Source organism: Bufo bufo, chromosome 4, assembly GCF_905171765.1.
Source record: "Bufo bufo chromosome 4, aBufBuf1.1, whole genome shotgun sequence".
NCBI classification, from domain to species: domain Eukaryota; kingdom Metazoa; phylum Chordata; class Amphibia; order Anura; family Bufonidae; genus Bufo; species Bufo bufo.
The window spans coordinates 524,045,539-524,067,813 of record NC_053392.1 but is presented as its reverse complement, the minus strand read 5'-3'; the positions used below and the strand labels follow the sequence as shown (position 1 = coordinate 524,067,813).

Below are 22,275 nucleotides of genomic sequence, written 5' to 3'. Positions count from 1 at the left end.
ACAAGAATAGCTATTTATATAATAGGGACCAAGGAGTATGGGATGCACATGGTCAGTATTCGAACTTTCGAAATCCATGGTTTGCCATCTGCAAAATATATATTGTCAGGTGCATGTAGCTATACACTGAGTACCATCACGTTACCGCTCGATGTTTACCCCTCATCTCTGAACCCCTGACAGCTCATAAAAACTCATTTTGCTCAGCTCCTCCTGCTCTATAACATGATGCCTACAGATTAATTTGCATTTTCATGGTGACAGGTTCACTTTAATCCATATCAGATTGATAAGAGGTTTAGCTGTAATAAGTGTTTATGAACTATCAGGAATTTCGAGATAAGGTCTATACATAGCAGTCAGAACATCAACATGACGGGAGAAAGTTTGAAAATGAAACTAAAATCACGGCAGCTGGGCAGAAATGTTACCCTGTAAGACAGAAACTGTGACATATTTTTAATAAAGACCAATAGAAAAAAGATTTTAGCCAAAAATGAGTATAATGCAATCGGAAAAAATACCAAAGGTGTTTATAGTGTTTAGGTGTTGGAGCTTCACTGTGAAGTGCTCCCTTCTCTGTGTATTGAGCTCCTACACAGCAGAGAAAAGAGGAAAATAAGGAGAAAAATTAGTTAAAGGGAATCTGTCATCAACTTTATGCTGACCTCGATGAGGACAGCATAAAATAGTGACAGAAATGCTGATGTCAGCGGTGTGTCACTCATGAGCTAAAAGTAAGTGGTTGCTGAGAACCAGCATCATAATCATTGCAGCCCAGGCCTTGAAAATAGTCAAATCTACTTGAGAAGAGTCATGGTTATTCATAATCTCCTGCTCTCTCGCCCATCTGCTGATGACTGTCAGTTCTCTTCTAGAGAGAAATGGAGAAAACTCGGTAGAAGACAGTCAGTCATCAGCAGGTGGGCAGGGAGAGCAGGAATTTATGAATAACCATGACTCTTCTCAGGTGGCCATGACTCTTTTCCAGGCCCAGTCTGCAATGATTGTGATGTTGGTTCTCGCTGAAATAATCAACTCACCTGTCTCTACTTTATGCTGCTGTTAGTATGGGCAGCATAAAGTTGATGACAGGTTCCCTTTAAGGGGGTTCTCCGGGAATTTAGAAAATAAAAATAATTAAATATTACTTTATTATAAATATATTCCAAAATACCTTTCATTAGTTATAAGGGCTCGTTTTGTCTAGGGAGCAGTCATCAGGAGAAATAAAATGGCCACCGTCCTTCCTCTCTGTAATTCATGTCTCCTAATGAGCTCCATTCCTCCATAGACTGAGCTGAAGATCTCATCAGCTGTATTCAGGACCATAACCTCTTACAAGCAGAGCACAGAGGAGGATGAGGTAGCTTTTTACTCAGTGCTCTGAAGTAACTTGTCCTGCTGTGTGATTAGAACAGGTTTTGTGTGTACTAATAGGACAGCAGCCATTTTATTTCTCCTAATGATTGCTCCCTAGACAAAACAAGCTCTTATAACTAATGAAAGGTATTTGGGAATATATTTATAACAAAGTAATATTTAGGTATTTTTATTTTCTTAATTCCTGGAGAGCCCCTTTAAAGAAAATGACTGGTAATGCATTTAGTTAGCTTTAGGTAATTTAGCCTTTAGTATCACTTTTTGTAGAATTTAGGAAACAGTGAAGGAATATATTTTTCTCAGAAAATGCCCAAAGTTGTAGGACTGCTGTGTACATGTTAGGCTATAGTCATATCTGTGCCTAGCCCTCTGGTTATAACAAAAGTCATATGCTTGATCTATTGTATAATGCATACAAACATTGCCCAATGGACCCCATTGATTTATAATTGGGTATGTAGGAGTTCTATGGAATTTCCAGCATTGTGACATCAAGAATGAGGCTACTGCAATATTCTTGCTGTCAAAAGTGATTGATATGAACCCCAGACAGAGTGTCTCAATTCACATGAGTGCATTTACTTAACATTCTGTTATAAAGTATGTGCAGCCTCCAAATAGTTTTTAAAACTAGAATATTATAAAATAATAAAAGAAGTCGTGCTTTTGTGGCATGTGGGGGCTGGAGAAGGTCGAGCCAGGGCCAGAGCCAGCTGTATCCTCTGGTAACGCCCCTCATGGTTGCCGGCTTTCCCTCTCTCCAATGCATGCCACAGTGAAAATGGAGGTGCATCAGAATGTTACACTGTTCTATAATACAATGTGATGCCACTCAATAATGTACAGGAAACAGATCAGTTAACTAACTTAAAGGTTATGAACATCTTTAGCGGCAATTTTTTTTATGATTGCATTTTTTTCATTTTAGGCGAAAAATCATTTTTCAATTGGTGTTTATTAAAAATTCTCAGCAGTTTTTGTTCTACAGGGTTAAGTTTCTGCCTATCTGCAGAGTATCTTAACTTCAGTTTCACAATGGGCTATTATGTTGCTGCTCTAGTGGTTGGATGTATATCCCTTATCTCAGAACCCCTGAAGGCTTATAAATAGAGTTGAGCGGACACCTGGATGTTCGGGTTCGACGGGTTTGGCCGAACTTCGGAAAAAAGTTAGAGTTCGGGACCCGAACTTGAACCGAACTTGACCCTGAACCCGAACCCCATTGAAGTCAATGGGGACCCGAACTTTTGAGCACTAAAATTGCTGTAAAACTGTCATGGAAAGGGCTAGAGGGCTGCAAATGGCATCAAAATGTGGTTAAGAGCATGGCAAGTGCTCTGCAAACAAATGTGGATAGGGAAATGACTTTAAATAACATAAAATATGTAAAAATATAAAATAATAATCTTGATCTAGGAGGACCAGGTCCATATGGAGTAGGAGGTGAGGAGGCGGTGGATGTGGCGGTGTCGGTGGAAGCGGCGGTGGAGGAGGAGGTAGCCTACACTGGTTTTTGGTTTTAAATTTTATTTTTAAAATTAGGGTACACCCCAAAACATTGGGAAATATAACCTGTGATAACCCCCTCCAGTCATGCTAAACACACGTTCAGACAATACACTGGCTGCAGAGCAGGCCAGCACCTCCAAGGGGTAAAGGGCAAGCTCAGGCCATGTGCCCAATTTGGAGACCCAGAAGTTGCAGGGGCTGACCCCTGTCAGTCAGTTTGTGTAGGCGTGTGCACACTTACTGCCCCACCATGTCGCACGTCCCCGTGATGTTCACGATCCAATTTGATATATGCTCTATCAACTTTCGATGTTCTTTTATGCGCCTACCATGGTGATCACGGGTGGCGGGGAATCAGGGTTCCAGGCCAGAGAGGGAGCGTGAGAAAGAGAGACCACATCCAAGGGAGGATTCATTTTTTCAAGTTTAAAATTAGAGTTGAAATATGGGAGAAATTATTAAAGCATAAAAGCATTTGTTTATTTCGCCAGAAAATGTAACTGACAATTTTTTATTTTTTTTTACCGTTCCACTAGGTATAGCAGTGGTACTATACACACCAAAATTGGTGAATTTCACCTTAAATTGTAAATGACAATTTATATATTTTTTTAACCTGTCTACTAGGTATAGCAGTGGTACTATAGACCCAAAAATTGGTTAATTTAACCCAAAAAAGTAAATGACAATAATTTTTTTTTTGTTTAACTTGTCTACTAGGTATAGCAGTGGTACTATACACCCAAAAATATGTTAATTTCACCATAAAAAGTAACTGACAATTTGGCAGAATACACCCAAAAATTGGTGAATTTCACCCGAAAATTTAAATGACAAAGTAGTGAAATGATATAAAATAAAACATGTACAAAAAAAAAATATGGATTTATGAGGTGGAGTTCCATATGGAGTAGGAGTTTTAGGAGGCGGTGGACGTAGCGGAGTAGGTGGAAGCGGCGGTGGAGGAGGACGAGATAGCCAACACAGGTTTTTGGTTTTAATTAAATTTTGTAAAATTAGGGTACACTCCAAAAGAGTGTGAAATATCCAAAATACAAACATGAGCAATTGCGCTGCAGTATAACAATGGCTGCTTAGTGCCGGTATACATGTCTATTCTGCACAAGGTACGGACAAGCCTGAGGGATCCATGCCTGGTTCATTTTAATGAACGTGAGCTTGTCCACATTGGCTGTGGACAGGCGGCTGCGCTTGTCTGTGATGATGCCCCCTGCCGTGCTAAACACACGTTCAGATAATACACTGGCTGCAGGGCAGGCCAGCACCTCCAAGGCGTAAAGGGCAAGCTCAGGCCATGTGCCCAATTTGGAGACCCAGAAGTTTAAGGGGGCAGACCCGTCATTCAGTATGTGTAGGCGTGTGCACACATACTGCTCCACCATGTTGGTGAAATACTGCCTCCTGCTAAGACGTTCCATATCAGCTGGTGGTGCTGGTTGTTGTGGCGTGCTGACAAAGCTTTTTCACATGTCGGCCATGCTAACCCTGCCTTCTGAGGTGCTGGCGGTGCCCCAGCTGCGTTGGTGACCTCTTCCTCGTCCTCTGCCTTGTGCTTCCACTGTGCCCCCGCTGTCAGGTGGGAATGCCACCAGCAGCGCGTCTACCAGCGTGTGCTTGTACTCGCGCATCTTACGATCACGCTCCAATGAGGGGATTAAGGACGGTATGTTGTCCTTGTAACGGGGATCCAGCAGCGTGGCCACCCAGTAATCAGCACAAGTTAGAATGTGGGCATGTGTGCCAGGCTGCCCAGAGGCAATTAAAAGCTGTCCTCTGTGGGAGGTGTATCGTCTGTGTTCCCTGTATCCCCCCATCCACGCACCAGTGATGGCCATGAGCTGGTCTGGGTGCCACCCTGCTGTGAACATGGTTCCTCCTCCTCCATCTCCTCCTCCTCATCCTTCACCTCGTCATTCTCCAGAATTGTGGCCTGGCTGGACAATTGTGTACCTTGGGTTTGTGGGTGCAGGAACCCACCTTTGGAGCCACTTGGGAATGACTGGCCGGAAACCCTACGAAATGATCCCTCCTCCTCCTCCTCCTGTGCCACATCCTCTTCCATCATCGCCAGGAGCGTTTTTTCAAGGAGGCATAGAAGTGGGATAGTAATGCTGAGAACGGCGTTATCGGCACTGGCCATGTTGGTGGAGTACTCGAAACAGCGCAACAAGGAACACAGGTCTCGCATGGAGGCACAGTCATTGGTGGTGAAGTGGTGCTGTTCCGCCGAGCGACTCACCCGTGCGTGCTGCAGCTGAAACTCCACTATCGCCTGCTGCTGCTCGCACAGTCTGGCCAGCATGTGCAAGGTGGAGTTCCACCTTGTTGGCAGGTCGCATATGAGGCGGTGAGCGGGAAGGCCGAAGTTACGTTGCAGCGCTGACAGGCGAGCAGCAGCAGGGTGAGAACGCAGAAAGCACACACAGACGGCCCGCACTTTATGTAGCAGCTCTGACATGTCGGGGTAATTTTTAAGGAATCTCTGCACCACCAAATTCAGCACATGCACCAGGCAAGGGATGTGCGTTAAACCGGCTAGTCCCAGAGCTGCTACGAGATTTCGCCCATTATCGCACACCACCAGGCCGGGCTTGAGGCTGACTGGCACAAACCACTCATCGGTCTGTTGTTCAAGGCCCGTCCACAGCTCCTGCGCGGTGTGGGGTTTGTCCCCCAAACAGATAAGTTTTAAAACTGCCTGCTGTCGTTTACCCCTGGCTGTGCTGAAGTTGGTGGTGAAGGTGTTACGCTGACCGGATGAGGAGCTGGTAGAGGAGGAGGAGGAAGCAGAGTAGGAGGAACAGGAGGGAAACTGAAGCGCCCTGCAATCCTCGGTGGTGGAAGGACATGCGCCAAACTGCTATCCGCCTCAGGCCCAGCCGCCACTGCATTTTCCCAGTGTGCTGTTATGGAGATATAACGGCCCTGACCGTGCTTACTGGTCCACATATCCGTAGTCAGGTGCACCTTGCCACAGATGGCGTTGCGCAGTGCACACCTGATTTTGTCCCCTACTTGTTTGTGAAGGGAAGGGATGGCTCGCCTTGAAAAGTAGTGGTGGCTGGCCACGACGTACTGTGGGACAGCCACCGCCATAAGGCCTTTAAAACTATCCGTCTCCACCAGACGGAATGACAGCATTTTAAAGGCAAGTAATTTAGAAATGCTGGCATTCAGGGCTAGGGATCGCGGGTGGGTAGGGGGGTACTTCCTCTTCCTCTCCAGCGTTTGGGATATGGAGAGCTGAACGCTTCTGTGGGACATTGTGGAGATGCTTAGTGACCCAGGTGTTGGTGTTGCTGGCAGATCCTCTGTTTGTGGGGTGCTAGGTGGCACTGTCACTCCAGAGGTGGATGAAGAGGCCGCGACTGCAGCAGAAGAGGAAGCAGGAGGAGCCAGAGACCTTTCTTGGTTTTTGAGGTGTCTACTCCACTGCAGCTCGTGCTTTGCACTTAAATGCCTGGTCATGCAGGTTGTGCTTAGGTTGAGAACGTTTATGCCTCGCTTCAGGCTCTGATTGCACAGTGTGCAAACCACTTGTGTCTTGTCGTCAGCACATTGTCTGAAGAACTGCCACACCAGGGAACTCCTTGGAGCTGGCTTTGGTGTGCTCGGTCCCCTGCTGCGGTGGGCAGTAGGAGGCGTACTGTCTAGAGGATGGCCGCTCCGCTTTTGCACCCTGCTCCCTCTTCTGCTGTGCTGGTGGCTCTGTGCGACCACCGCCTCTTCCTCCGAACTACATCGGTCACTCGCATGACCTTGATTCCATGTGGGGTCAAGGACCTCATCGTCCTCCAAATCATCTTCCACCCAGTCTTCACCCCTGACTTCCTTGTCGGTCTGCACACTTTCGAAAGCCCCAGCAGTTGGCACCTGTGTTTCGGCATCATCCGAGACGTGCTGTGATGGTCCTCCCATGTACTCATCTTGAAAAAGAAGTGGTTGGGCATCGGTGCACTCAATTTCTTCCACTTCTGGGGCAGGGCTGGGTGGATGGCCCTGGGAAACCCTGCTAACAGAGTTATCAAAAAGCAGAAGAGACTGCTGCATGACTTGGGGCTCAGACTGCTTGGCTGATTTGCAAGGGGGTGAGGTGAAAGACTGATGGACATGGGCTGCAGGTGCCAACTGTGGTCTTTCAGCAGGAGATGGGTGGGAGACAATGTGATGGAACTGGATCCACTGTCAGCAACCCAATCTACTATCGCCTGTACTTGTTCAGGCCTCACCATTCGTAGAGCCGCATTAGGCCCGACCAAATACCGCTGCAGGTTTTGTTGCCTACTTGCACCTGAGGAAGGGGTTTTACTTGTGCGTGTAGCTGGCACAGATCGACCATGTCCTCTCCCTGCAACAGGAGCTCCACCAGCAGCACCACGACCTGGGCCACGTCCCTTATTTGACGCTCTCCTCATATTTTTTGAATTTAGGATCTTGCCCGAAATGGGTGTTTAATTAATAGTAGAAAAGAATGACAGTATGTAAAGGGTGTATCTCACACGGCCTGAACCAGACTAGGCCTCAATTAAAGATTTCTTAGCACAAAATGGCTGTATTTAAAATGGCTGTATTTCAAATGCCTAATTCAAACCCCTAAATGTATAGGGGGGATCACACACGCCCTGAACCAGTGTAGGTCTGAAGTAAATATATCTTTGCACAAAATGGCTGTATTTCAAATGCCTAATTCAAACCCCTGTATGTATAGGGGGGATCACACATGCCCTGAATCAGTGAAGGCCTGAAGTAAATATATCTTTGCACAAAATGGCTGTATTTTAAATGGCTGTATTTCAAATGCCTAATTCAAACCCCTGTATGAAGAGGTGGTATCTCAGAGGGCCTGAACCTCTGTAGGCCTGAAGCAAATATATCTTTGCACAAAATGGCTGTATTTCAAATGGCTATATTTCAAATGCCTAATTCAAACCCCTGTATGTATAGGGGGGATCACACACGCCCTGAATCAGTGTAGGCCTGAAGTAAATATATCTTTGCACAAAATGGCTGTATTTCAAATGCCTAATTCAAACCCCTGTATGTATAGGGGGATCACACACGCCCTGAATCAGTGTAGGCCTGCAGTAAATATATCTTTGCACAAAATGGCTGTATTTCAAATGCCTAATTCAAACCCCTGTATGTAGAGGGGGTATCTCACAGGGCCTGAACCAGTGTAGGCCTAAATTCAATATTGTGGCACCAAATGGCGATATTTAAAATCTCTAAATGTAACCCAAATGTATTAAGGGTGTATCTCACAATGACCTCTGCATCAAAGGCTGCCAACTACAGACATCCCAACCTGCAAAAACTCATTTCAAGGAGGTTTTCTTTTTTTTTTTTTTTTACAAACTTTTTATTACATTTTCCAAACATATGCAGTATCTGCACACTTTGCTCTATGGTGTGGAGGACTGGGCTCATTACCCTGCCCCAAATTATCATATTTCTGTATATGATTAAAGCATCCAGGGGGGTGAATTTAACACTGGGGTAAATTATATAATTAAAATGGAGGGTTAAATGTGTAAATGTATTTAAAAAAAAATACATCTCTCTCAATAGTTATATAGCTACTGAATGAGACAGAAGGAGGGATGCCTTTAACATATATATCTCCTTGAGAAGCCAATTTGACACTAAAGGGTTAATTCAACCTGTAATCTAAACTCTGTCCTGTCACTTCTCTTATCTCTCTGCTCTGCTATCTGACTGAGATAAACCTTTCCGGAGATATTGTTTCACATGGGGGTGTCAGGGAGCTGTTATCTAATAGCAGGAGACTCCCTGAACCTCCGGGAGACTTGAGATCCCTGCAACTAAATTTTTTGTGCCCAAATGAGTGTTTGTTTAAAAACTGAATTTGACAGCAGTATATAAGCCTGTAATTTCACACCTGCTGATGCTGCAAGGCCTGAAAATAGTGTTTTTTGTCAAAAGAGTGTGTTTTTCAAACCCCAGAAAATGATGGGTGTATTTCTACCTTAAATTGCACACTGACTAATACAGATGTTGTAGATTGCCAAAAAAGTCTTTTTTTGCTAACAGAATATGAAAGCTGTATATATTAAACTTGAATTTAACACTTGCAGATCTGGAAAATACTGTTTTTTGAAGAAAAAGAAAAAGTGTGTTTTTCAAACCCCAGAAAATGATGGGTGTATTTCTAGTTTAAATTGCACACTGACTAATACAGATGTTGTAGATTGCCAAAAAAGTATTTTTTTGCTAACAGAATATGAAAGCTGTATATATTAAACTTGAATTTAACACTTGCAGATCTGTAAAATACAGTTTTTTGAAGAAAAAAAAGGTGTGTTTTTCAAACCCCAGAAAATTATGGGTGTATTTCTACCTTAAATTGCACACTGACTAATACAGATGTTGTAGTTTGACCCCAAAAAATTGTGATTTGCAATGTCCCAAAAGCTCAGATGCAGTGCTGGTGCACTGAGCATGCATAAAATGGCCGCCCCCGCCGCCACCCACCCAACTAACAGAATTCTAAAAGTTAGTATTTTTGGTCAATGAGCTCAGGGAGGGTAAAACGATAGTGCCCTGCACCCACACAACTATTTCTCTGTAGATTCGCTGAGTTAGATTCTCCCCTATGCTCTCCCTGAAATCACAAGTCCAGCAGCATCCTCTCCCTACACTTGTAACAGCAGAGTGACGTGCAGCGCTACGTGACCCAAGCTTATCTAGAGCCTGGGTCACATGCTGCTCTGGCCAATCACAGCCATGCCATTAGTAGGCATGGCTGTGATGGCCTCTTGGGGCAAGTAGTATGACGCTTGTTGATTGGCTGCTGTGCAGCCTTTCAAAAAGCGCCATGAAAGTGCCGAACACCGAACCCGAACTTTTACGGAAATGTTCGGGTTCTGGTCCGGGGTCCCAAAATCCTAAAGTTCAGTACGAACCCGAACTTTACAGTTCGGGTTTGCTCAACCCTACTTATAAACATTCATTATCGCTAAATTCAAATTGATAACAATATGGTGGTGAAACGGCCAGAATGGGAGTTACCCCCAGCTCTGGCCATTACAGCAGGGCTCCTGTGACAATTACAAAATGAAGCAAGAATGTGTTGTGAAACTAGCCTAACTGAGGCAATAAAAACTTTAATCTTACCCATTATCTTTTTTCAGAACATCGCTTGAGGATCCATTGACGACACGTGCAAAATCCATCTTATCTATGGATTCACTGCTTGTTTTTTTGGATCTCTTTTGGATAGTTTTCCTTAAAAAACAACAACATAAAAAAACATTAAAAGATGGTCACTATCAGTGGCGTAGCTAGAAATGACTGGGCCCCACAGAAAATTTTTGAATGGGGTCCCCCTCCCCCAGTAATTTTTTCGCAACCCCTTCCTTTCATGCCGCCCCCATTCCTGTGGCTAGTAAAGATCGCTCTCTCAGACCAGGGCCCGGCAGCTGTTCCATCCGTTTTATACACTGTCTATACTGTCACTGTATATCATTTCATTGTGTAATACTGTTGAGGGGGCAATGACAAAATCTTTTAGTCCTCCTCCTGGATGGGCCCCTTCGGGGTCAGGGCCCCAAAGCAGCCACATCCCCTGCTTCCCCTATAGCTACGCCCCTGGTCACTATTATCTGCTACATCTAAGGGGTTAAATGGCCCGGATCAGCATTATATAGAGTTCTAGCCATTGCAATAAAACCAGCTATAGCGCTGGGCTCCCATGGTGATCGTGTGGGCACAGGAGAGCGAATGATGTAGTATTCCATTCTACAGCAAATATACCCTGCAAATGAAGTATGACATTTGCACTAAGGGACAAAAGGATGTCTGGGACCCGCTTCTATGTACAAAAAGGGGCCCCTGAAGTGAACAGCAAGCAGTTGTGATTAAGTTCCAGAAACAGCTAAGCATTGGCTCAGTTATTTATGAAAGACAGATTTAATTTTTTTTTCAACAAGTCAGTGGCAGCAGGATGTAATGGGACTCTCCTCAAAAACAGAGGAGACCCGATATGCCATCAATGTCCCAGATGGGACAACCCCTTTAATCTTACCCATTATTTTTTTTCAGACCATGACTTGAGGATTCATCGTCACTACTTGTAGAATGTATCTCATCAGTGGATTTTCTTCTTGTTTTTTTGGGGCCCTTTCGAAAAGTTTTCCTAAAACAAAAAAGAGTAAGAGCATGAATAGTAAATTAGGCTTTAGGACTCATCCAAATTGTAAATTACTGTGCATGGAGCTGCCTGGGCACTGTCTGTATGTACAAAATGCTTGTAAGTGAAATATCTCCATATATACAGCATTAAATGGAGCATGGCACAATTTACTGCAAATTTAGTTGGATTCATGTGGAGTTCGACAAAAAAAATTACTCTGTAAAAAAACACATATATACCTTTCAGTATTGCATTGACAGGCATCCTAGTAGATTGTGCTTCTGGCAGGTCCTAATAGGCTTTTGTAGATGGCAAGCGGAGAGGCAATTGTTAGGCCTCCCCTGCCATAGAAACTCATTGACGTGTTGTTGGTGGATGAGTTACTCTGACAAACCCCTCAAATGCTGCAGTCATTATTGCCCACTGCATGTAAGAGGTTAAATAGCCTGGATCTGAGTTATCTCCAATTCTGGTCATTATAATAGAACCCTGGCTCATGGTTATAGTGCAGGCACGGAAGCACAGATGATGTACATATATGTCATTCTGCAGCAAACATGCCCCGCAAATTATGTACATGTGCAAGATTTGTGTTAGGCTACTTTCACACTAGCGGCACGGACCTCCGGCAGGCTGTTTCGACTGCTGCTAGTGACCGTGTGCCCCCGGACTGCCGCTCTGTCCCCATTGACTATGATGGGGGCGGGGGCGGAGTTCCGACGGAGGCATGGCGGCGCACAGCGAGAGGCTGCCGTAATAAAACTACGACATGTCCGACATTTATTCCGGCAGCCTCTCGCCGTGCGCTGCCGTGCCTCCGCCGGAACTCCGCACCGCCCCCATTATAGTCAATGGGAACAGAGCGGCAGTCCGGGGGCACACGGTCACTAGTGGCAGGACGGATCCGACAGGCTGTTCACCCGACGGAACAGCCTGCTGGAGGTCCGTGCTGCTAGTGTGAAAGTAGCCTTAAGGAGTTAAAACAGATTACAATAGGATACCTTTCCTGTTACATCCTAATGCTAATGACTACTGTAGTAAAAAACTAAATAAATTGACTTTTCAACATGATGCAAGAGTGTGTTGTGAACTTAGCCTTACTGAGGTGGGAAAAACTTTAACCTTTGGCTAGTTTTACACTAGCGTTATTTGTTCTAGCAGAGAACAGCCTGCTGGAGCTCTGTGAATCCTGCAATGTCCACCAGCTCCATTGACTATAATTGGATGCGGCAGAGATGTGGGTGCTACCTGGTAAATATGCTGGGATTTGGCAGAACAAATACCACTGCACACAGACCATTACTTGAAAATCCATATACACTATATGCAGAATGTATCTTTTCAGTGGATTTACTATTTGCTTTAAATGCTCAGTAACTTATCACACAACTATGTATAAAGCAAACATAATTTTGTAATACTGTGTGTTTTATCATTGAGAAATGTCTAATTCTCCTGTTAGCAACTGTTTAAAGGGGTTATCCCCCAAAAAATGAAAATCAGGCATAATATAGTACATGGTAATCTTGTTTTAACAAATCTAGAACCAGCTCTGTACCTCACATAGATCCAGAGATCTCCCCATTCATTTCTCTGCTAGATTTATATCAAGCTGGCAGCTTAACCCCTTAGGGACCGGGCTCATTTTCACCTTAAGGGACCAGGCCATTTTTTGCAAATCTGACTAGTGTCACTTTATGTGGTGATAACTTGAAAACGTTTTGACTTATCCAGGCCATTCTGAGATAGTTTTTTTCGTCACATATTGTATTTCATGACACTGGTAAAATGGAGTCCAAAAAATGCATTTTTATTTATAAAAAAAAATACCAAATTTGGCAAAAATCTGGAAAAATTTGGAAAAATTAGCAAATTTCCAAGTTTTAATTTCTCTACTTCTATAATACATAGTAATACCTACAAAAATAGTTATTACTTTACATTCCCCATATGTCTTCTTCGTGTTAGGATCATTTTGGGAATGACATTATATTTTTGGGGGACGTTACAAGGCTTAGAAGTTTAGAAGCAAATCTTGAGATTTCTCAGAAATTTGTGAGGCTTACATAATAGAAACCACCCAAAAATGACCCCATTATAGAAACTACACCCCTCAAGGTATTTAAAACTGATTTTACAAACGTTGTTAACCCTTTAGGTGTTCCACAAGAATTAATGGAAAATAGAGACAATTTCTAAATTTCACTTTTTTGGCAGATTTTCCATTTTAATAATTTTTTCCAGTTACAAAGCAAGGGTTAACAGCCAAAAAAAACCTCAATATTTATAGCTCTGATTCTGTAGTTTACAGAAACACCCCATATGTGGTCGTAAACCGCTGTACGGGCACACGGCAGGGCGCAGAAGGAAAGGAATGCCATGCGGTTTTTGGAAGGCAGATTTTGCTGGACTGGTTTTTTGACACCATGTCCCATTTGAAGCCCCATGATGCACCCCTAGAGTAGAAACTCCAAACAAGTGACCCCATTTTAGAAACTAAACCCCTCAAGGTATTCAAAACTGATTTTACAAACTTTGTTAACCCTTTAGGTGTTCCACAAGAATTAATGGAATATAGAGATACAATTTCTAAATTTCACTTTTTTGGCAGATTTTCCATTTTAAGAATTTTTTTCCAGTTACAAAGCAAGGGTTAACAGCTAAACAAAACTCAATATTTATGGCCCTGATTCTGTAGTTTACAGAAACACCCCATATGTGGTTGTAAACTGCTGTACGGGCACACAGCAGGGCGCAGAAGGAAAGGAATGCCGTACGGTTTTTGGAAGGCAGATTTTGCTTTTTTTGACACCATGTCCCATTTGAAGCCCCCCTGATGCACCCCTAGAGTAGAAACTCCAAAAAAGTGACCCCGTTTTAGAAACTACAGGATAGGGTGGCAGTTTTGTTGGTACTAGTTTAGGGTACATATGATTTTTGGTTGCTCTATATTACACTTTTTGTGAGGCAAGGTAACAAGAAATAGCTGTTTTGGCACCGTTTTTATTTTTTGTGATTTACAACATTCATCTGACAGGTTAGATCATGTGGTATTTTTATAGACCAGGTTGTCACGGACGCGGTGATACCTAATATGTGTACTATTTTTTTTATTTATGTAAGTTTTACAGAATGATTTCATTTTTTAAACAAAAAAAATCATGTTTTAGTGTCTCCATAGTCTGAGAGCCAGTTTTTGGGCAATTATCTTAGGTAGGGACTCATTTTTTGAGGGATGAGATGATGGTTTGATTGGCACTATTTTGGGGTGCATATGACTTTTTGATCGCTTGCTATTACACTTTTTGTGATGTAAGGTGTCAAAAAAATAGCTTTTTTACACCGTTTTTTTTTTTTTTTTTCCGGTACTCACCTGAAGGGTTAGGTCATGTGATATTTTTATAGAACAGGTTATTACTGACGCGGAAATACCTAATATGTATACTTTTTTATTTATTTATGTAAGGCCTCATGCACACGACCGTTGTGTGCATCCGTGGCCGTTGTGCCGTTTTCCGTTTTTTCTCACGGACCCATTGACTGTCAATGGGTCCATGGAAAAATCGGAAAATGCACCGTTTTTCAGCTGCATCCGTGATCCGTGTTTCCTGTCCGTCAAAAAAATATGACCTGCCCTATTTTTTTGACGGACAACGGTTCACGGACCCATTCAAGTCAATGGGTCCGTGAAAAAACACGGATGCACACAAGATTGGCATCCGCGTCCGTGGTCCGTGGCTGTAGGCTACTTTCACACAGACGGATCCGCAGATCCGTCTGCATAAAAGCTTTTTCAGAGCTGAGTTTTCACTTCGTGAAAACTCAGATCCGACAGTATATTCTAACACAGAGGCGTTCCCATAGTAACGGGGACGCTTCTACTTAGAATATACTTTGAACTGTGTACATGACTGCCCCCTGCTGCATGGCAGCACCCGATCTCTTACAGGGGGCTGTGATCCGCACAATTAACCCCTCAGGTGCTGCACCTGAGGGGTTAATTGTGCGTATCATAGCCCCCTGTAAGAGATCATGTGCTGCCAGGCAGGAGGGGGCACACCGCCCTCCCTCCCCAGTTTTAAATTCATTGGTGGCCAGTGGGCCCCCCCTCCCTCTCCTGTAGTTAACACATTGGTGGCCAGTGCGGCCGGCCCCCCCTCCCTCCCCTGTAGTACTGTAGATTCATTGGTGGCCAGTGGGCCCCCTCTGCCTCCCCCTCCTAATTAAAATCTCCCCCCCTATCATTGGTGGCAGCAGAGAGTACCGATCGGAGTCCCAGTTTAATCGCTGGGGCTCCGATCGGTAACCATGGCAACCAGGACGCTACTGCAGTCCTGGTTGCCATGGTTACTTAGCAATTTTTAGAAGCATTATACTTACCTGCGAGCTGCGATGTCTGACCGGCCGGGCGCTCCTCCTACTGGTAAGTGACAGGTCTGTGCTATAAGCAATGCGCCGCACAGACCTTTCACTTACCAGTAGGAGGAGCGCCCGGCCGGTCACAGACATCGCAGCTCGCAGGTAAGTATAATGCTTCTAAAAATTGCTAAGTAACCATGGCAACCAGGACTGTAGTAGCGTCCTGGTTGCCATGGTTACCGATCGGAGCCCCAGCGATCAAACTGGGACTCCGATCGGTACTTTCCGCTGCCACCAATGATAGGGGGGGAGATTTTAATTAGGAGGGGGAGGGAGGGGGGGCCACTGGCCACCAATGAATCTACAGTACTACAGGGGAGGGAGGGGGGCCGGCCGCACTGGCCACCAATGAGTTAAATACAGGCGGGGAGGGGGGGTCTGCCCCCTGCTGCCTGGCAGCACCTGCCAGGCAGCAGGGGGCAGTCATGTACACAGTTCTTTTAGTATATTCTAACCTGAAGCGTCCCCATCACCATGGGAACAACTCTGTGTTAGAATATACTGTCGGATCTGAGTTTCACGATCTAACTCAAATCCGATGGTATATTCTAACAGAGGCGTTCCCATGGTGATGGGGACGCTTCAAGTTAAAATATACCATCGGATTGGAGAAAACTCCAATCCGATGGTATAATAGGGACTCCTGACTTTACATTGAAAGTCAATGGGGGACGGATCCGTTTGCAATTGCACCATATTGTGTCAACGTCAAACGGATCCGTCCCCATTGACTTGCATTGTAATTCAGGACGGATCCGTTTGGCTCCGCACGGCCAGGCGGACACCAAAACGACTTTTTTTTCATGTCCGTGGATCCTCCAAAAATCAAGGAAGACCCACGGACGAAAAAATGGTCACGGATCACGGACCTACGCACCCCATTTTTGTGGACCTTAAAAAAAACAGTCGTGTGCATGAGGCCTAAGTTTTACACAATAACCGCTTTTTTAAAACAAAAAAAATAATGTTTTAGTGTCTTTATATTCTGAGCGATAGTTTTTTTTATTTTTTGGGCGTTTGTTCAGGTAGGGGCTCATTTTTTGCGGGATGAGGTGACGGTTAGATTGGTACTATTTTGGTTGGCATATGCCTTTTTGATCGCTTGCTGTTGTACTTTTTGTAATGTAAGGTGACAAAAAAATGGTTTATTTAGCACAGTTTTTATTTTTTGGTTTTTACGGTGTTCATCTGAGAGGTTAGGTAATGTGATATGTTTATAGAGTCGGTCGATACGGATGCGGTGATACCTAATATGTCTACTTTTTTTTTCTTCTAATTTTTTCCAATTTTTTTTTAACTTTATTTGCTGAAAATGACATTTTTGTTTATTTTTACTTGAAACTTTTAATTTTTGGGGGGGAAAACTTTATTCTTTCAACTTTTTTTTCACTTTATTTTATGTCCCACTTTGGGACTTCAACTTTTGGGGGTCTAATCCTTTACAATGCATTCCAATACTTCTGTATTGGAATGCATTGGCTGTATGAGTAATACAGTGAGTATTACTCATACAGCTTCCGGCCTGTGAGATCCAGGGAGCTGGATCTCACAGGCTTGTCACAGGAAGGCATCGCGCTGTCTTCCATGCCATCGGGTCCCCCCTACAGCCCTACGGGGACCCGATGGCACCGCTGCCCGCAACATGTAAAAGCCGCAAACCGCAGGTCTGAATTGACCTGCGGTTTGCGGCAATCGCCAACACGGGGGGTCACGGGACCCCCCGGGCATTGACCCAAGGTGCCTGCTCAATGATTTGAGCAGGCACCGGGTTCCGATCACCGCCCGCCGAGCGGTGGTGATTGGAAATACATAGGACGTACAGGTATGCCCTGTGTCCTTAAGTACCAGGACATCAGGGCGTACCTGTACGTCCTATGTCCGGAACAGGTTAAGGGAAGTGTCTTTTCTGCTGCAGCTAAGGGGGAGATAAGGAGGCTCGCCTCCTCAGCACTCCCTCAGTGCGCCTGCGCTGATGACGTCTTCTCTTTCGCTGACGTCATCGGCGCAGGTGCACTGAGGGAGTGCTGAGGAGGCGAGCCTCCTTATCTCAGAGCGCCTGCGCCGAATCAACACAGGCGCGCGATTTTTGAAATACTGACAGGGCCAGTCGGAGGAGGAGAGCACTGATGGCCCTGTCAATCAACAAGAGGAGGGGGCGGTTTTCTGCGGCTGCTACCAGCAAGTAGACGCCCTACTTGCTGGTAGACAGGTAATTAGCAAATCATAAAAGTACGTTTTTTGCCAAATCTACTGAACGAAAATTATTAATAACATAATGTATAGCAATATCGCAGTATAGGGATTATAAGTACACAAAAAAAAAAAAAGAGTTTAGTGGGGTGACAGAAGCCCTTTAATTCAAGACTGGACCATCTGTGCAGGAGGATCATATTACATATGTCAATTTAGGTCTATGAAGAGGAAGGGGGGAGGAGTGATTAGGAAATGAGTGACACACACAGCCAGAGAGACTGCACAGCTACATAGGAAGCGCTTCATTCACAAAAATACAGTTACTTCTCTGTAATGTCTTGCATTATCCTAGCGATGCTTCCGAGTGACCGAGGCAGTTAGGAAAGAGATTTCCCTCTACTTTCTGTGTGTGTAGTGGATGGCAGCTAGCCTCCACCCACCATGTCTTAGAGAACTGCAATCCAAATATTCCACAAGCACAGAGGAAAACTGCTAAAAAAAATGCCAGATTCAAGACATATAATGGCCAGAAATAGTGTTATTCCTCATGTACACACACTGCACTACTGATTAATGCAAAGTTGATTGAAAGCTCAGTGCGACTTTAAGGAAAATATGTCTATATATACAGCATCTAGTGGAGAATGTCACAATTTATATTCTAGATGTAGAAAAAAATTAATTCATTATATTGCTATGCAGCCCATTAAACTCTGCCACTGGCATGGGTCAATAAGCGTTCGTAAATGGCAGGCCAATAGGCCATTGTTAGCCCTCCAACTGCCATAGAACCCAACTGATACCCTGCAATTGTGTCTCAAGGGGGCCAGTGGGAGTGTAAATAACTCTGATGAACCCCTTAGGCCTCTTTCACACAAGCGTGTCCGGATAAGGTCCGGATGCGTTGCGGCAAACCCGCGCGAGTAGGTACTCAATTGCAGTCAGTTTTGACTGCGATTGCGTTCCGTTGTTCAGTTTTTATCGCGCGGGTGCAATGCGTTTTTCACGCGCGTGATAAAAAACTGAATGTGGTACCCAGACCCGAACTTCTTCACAGAAGTTCAGGTTTGGGTTCAAGGTTGTGTAGATTTTATTATTTCCCGTTATGACATGGTTATAAGGGAAAATAATAGAATTCTTAATACAGAATGCATAGTACAATAGGGCTGGAGGGGTTAAAAAAAATAAGAGATTTCGGCTGCGCAAACAAGTGGATTAAGGTGAGTTAAATTATTTTTTATTTTTTTTAACCCCTCCAGCCCTATTGTACTATGCATTCTGTGTTAAGAATGCTATTATTTTCCCTTATAACCATGTTATAAGGGGAAATAATAATAATCGGGTCCCCATCCCGATCGTCATCTAGCAACCGTGCGTGAAAATCGCACCGCATCCGCACTTGCTTGCCGATGCTTGTGATTTTCACGCAACCCCATTTATTTCTATGGGGCCTGCGTTACGTGAAAAACGCACAAAGAGGAGCATGCGTCGATTTTCACGCAACGCACAAGTGATGTGTGAAAATCACCGCTCATGTGCACAGCCCCATAGAAATTATTGGGTCCGGATTCAGTGCGAGTGCAATGCGTTCACCTCACGCATCGCACCCGCGTGGAAATCTCGCCCGTGTGAAAGGGGCCTTAGAGCTGCGGTCATTTTCACCCCATCTATTGGGTTAAACTGCTGGGACAGGAATTATCGCGAGTTCTGGCCATTACAGTGGGTCCTAGCTGTCAGTTACAATGCGGGTACACTAACGAGATGAAATACATATACATCATTTTGTGTTAAGAACCACATTTTCAACTCAGTGCAAAAATGTGTTGTGGTCTTAGCTTGAGGCAAGAAAAGCTTTAACCTTACCCATTATCTTTTTTCAGACCATTGCTTGAGGGACCATCATCACCACTTGCAGAATGTAGCTCATTAGTGGATTCACTACTTGGTTTTTTAGAGTGCTTTTGGACATTGTTCCTAAAAAAGAGTAAAAACATTATAAAATAGATATGTATGTGCAGATCCCTTAACTATGCCATAGATGTTCTTTGCTGTTCTGTTAGTGTAGAAGTAGTCCTGATCTAGCACCCCCAACAAGTCTGCAAAGTTGGTGGATTAGGGAAATTAGTTCAGCGATAACACTGCCGCAGCAAGATACTTTGATAGAAGGAAGAATGTCTGCTCTGGTGAGCAGGGGAATAGAAATGCAGGGCAAGTCAGTAGCGAGGTCTCATCTGACCAGAGCACCTTTTTCTACATGTTTGCTATGTCCCCTATATGGCTTGTTGCAAACTGCAAAAGGGACTTCTTATGGCTTTCTTTCAAAACTGGCTTTCTTCTTGCCACTCGTCCATAAAGGCCAGATTTGTGGAGTACGTGACTAATAGTTGTCCTGTGAACAGATTCTCCCAGCTAAGCTGTGGATCTCTGCTGGTCCTCCAGAGTGACCATGAGCCTCTTGACTGCTTCTCTGATTAGTGCTCCCCTTGCCTGGGCTGTCAGTGTAGGTGGACGGCCATGTTTTGGTAGGTTTGCCGTTGTCCCATACTCCTTCCATTTTCAGATGATGGCTTGAACAGTGCTCCATGAGATGTTCAGAGCTTGGGATTTTTTATTTTTTTTTATAACCTCACCCTGCTATACCCTTCTCCACAACTTTATCCGTGACCTGTCTGGTGTGTTCCTTTGTTTTCATGATGCTGTTTGATCACTAATGTTCACTAACAAACCTCTAAGGCTACTTTCACACTTGCGTTCGGGGTTCCGCTTGTGAGCTCCGTTTGAAGGCTCTCACAAGCGGCCCCGAACGCATCCGTCCAGCCCCAATGCATTCTGAGTGGATGCGGATCCGCTCAGAATGCCTCAGTCTGGCTCCGCTTGGCCTCCGTTCCGCTCAGCAGGCGGACACCTGGCCGTGCGGAGCCAAACGGATCCGTCCAGACTTACAATGTAAGTCAATGCGGACGGATCTGTTTGAAGTTGACACAATATGGTGCAATTTTCAAACGGATCCGTCCCCCATTGACTTTCATTGCAAAGTCTGGACGGATCCGTCTGACTAACTTTCACACTTAGATTTTTTTGTGAAATATAATGCAGACGGATCCGTTCTGAACGGATACCATCGTTTGCATTATAGGAGCGGATCCGTCTGTGCAGACACCAGACGGATGCGCTCCGAACGCAAGTGTGAAAGTAGCCTCAGGCCTTCACAGAACAGCTGTAGTTATACTGAGAATAAATCACACACAGGTGGACTCTACTAATTAGGTGACTTCTGAAGGCAATTGGTCACAATAGATTTATTAAAAATGTTGAAAACCATGTATCATTTTCTTTTCACTTCACACATGCAACTTTGTGTTGGTCTATCACATAAACTCCCAATAAAATGCATGCAACATTAAAAATGTGGAAAAGTTCAAGGGGTGTAAATACTTTTTCAAGGCACTGTATGTTAGATTGGGAAATCTGTCACAAAAAATAGGATCGTCGAGCAGTGTGTTGTCTTCCAGATGCTCAATTTTGACATTTTGTGGATTGGGTTCATAGATTACTGGGACGGTCTGGTAAAGACCCAGAAGTCATGGGGCACATTGGCAAGAATGACAAGGTTATCGTTTGGAGAATGGTTCTAAAAAGGTTCTTAATCAGTTTGTACAAAAGCAGTAGGAGCAGCCAGGAGAAGCCAATAATAAAAAGGAAGAAAACCGGAAATGGGTCATCCTGAGGAACCAGAAGGACCCATCTAGGAGAACCAGTAATGTAAATACAGGGTGGGAGCTGTGTCCTCCAATGAACGGAAGAGAAACAGATTTGACGGTAAGTACAAAAATCTAGTTTTCTCATCCGTATGATTGGGGTACACAGTCTTGACCTTGGGACGTTCCAAAGCAGTCACCAGGGGGGGTCATAAAACAAGAAGCCATCCTGCCAATTCGAGGACCGCTTTCTGCAAAACTCTACGCCGCAAGTAGATCACTGCAAATGGTGCACCACACTAATATGCAACTGACAATACAAGGCTAAACCCTCACACTGATGTTAAAAAATGAGATTTTAGCCAATATATTCCTCTCATGAACATATCGGAGCCCGAGCACCCCGCCAAGATATCTCAGTGTAGCGCGGGACCTAGCGCTAACCTACCTATAGTGTGTGAACACTGTCCGATAGGTGCCAAGGTCCGATTCACAGCCAAACTCTCAGATACCTCCAAAGTAAGATCACTAATACAATAGGTGTAGGAAGGAGGCTGCGAGCCCCACCTATGGCAGGCCATGTGACACAGGCTACCAGGTGCACTACAATGTTACCAACGATAAGCGTCCGTACATTCAATGCATATAAAGAGAAATCACAGAATAGAGTGGCCTTACTGGGAGGAAATGCTCAAACCCCAAATACTGTAGCGTATTTAAAACTGCTACACTGAGATACCTTGGCGGGGTGCGCGGGCTCCGATATGTTTCTGACAGAAATATATTGGCTAAAATCTCATTTTTAAACATCAGTGTGAGGGTTTAGCCTTGTATGGTCAGGTTTAGCCTTGTATGGTCAGTTGCATCAGTGATCTATTTACTCTTATTTTAATCCACACA

At 44.4% G+C, this 22,275-nt stretch overlaps 1 protein-coding gene across 1 annotated transcript in view; it reads right to left on the bottom strand.

The window, feature by feature from the left end:
• LOC120999301 (protocadherin Fat 4-like) overlaps positions 1-22,275 on the bottom strand; it is a 311,103-nt gene that overhangs the window by 169,155 nt on the left and 119,673 nt on the right. The window contains exons 35-37 of the mRNA XM_040430172.1: positions 19,541-19,651; positions 10,958-11,068; positions 10,048-10,158 (exon numbers count right to left, since the gene is read on the bottom strand). Coding sequence (XP_040286106.1) covers positions 10,048-10,158; positions 10,958-11,068; positions 19,541-19,651 — 333 coding nt within the window. The remainder of the gene's footprint in view (positions 1-10,047; positions 10,159-10,957; positions 11,069-19,540; positions 19,652-22,275) is intronic.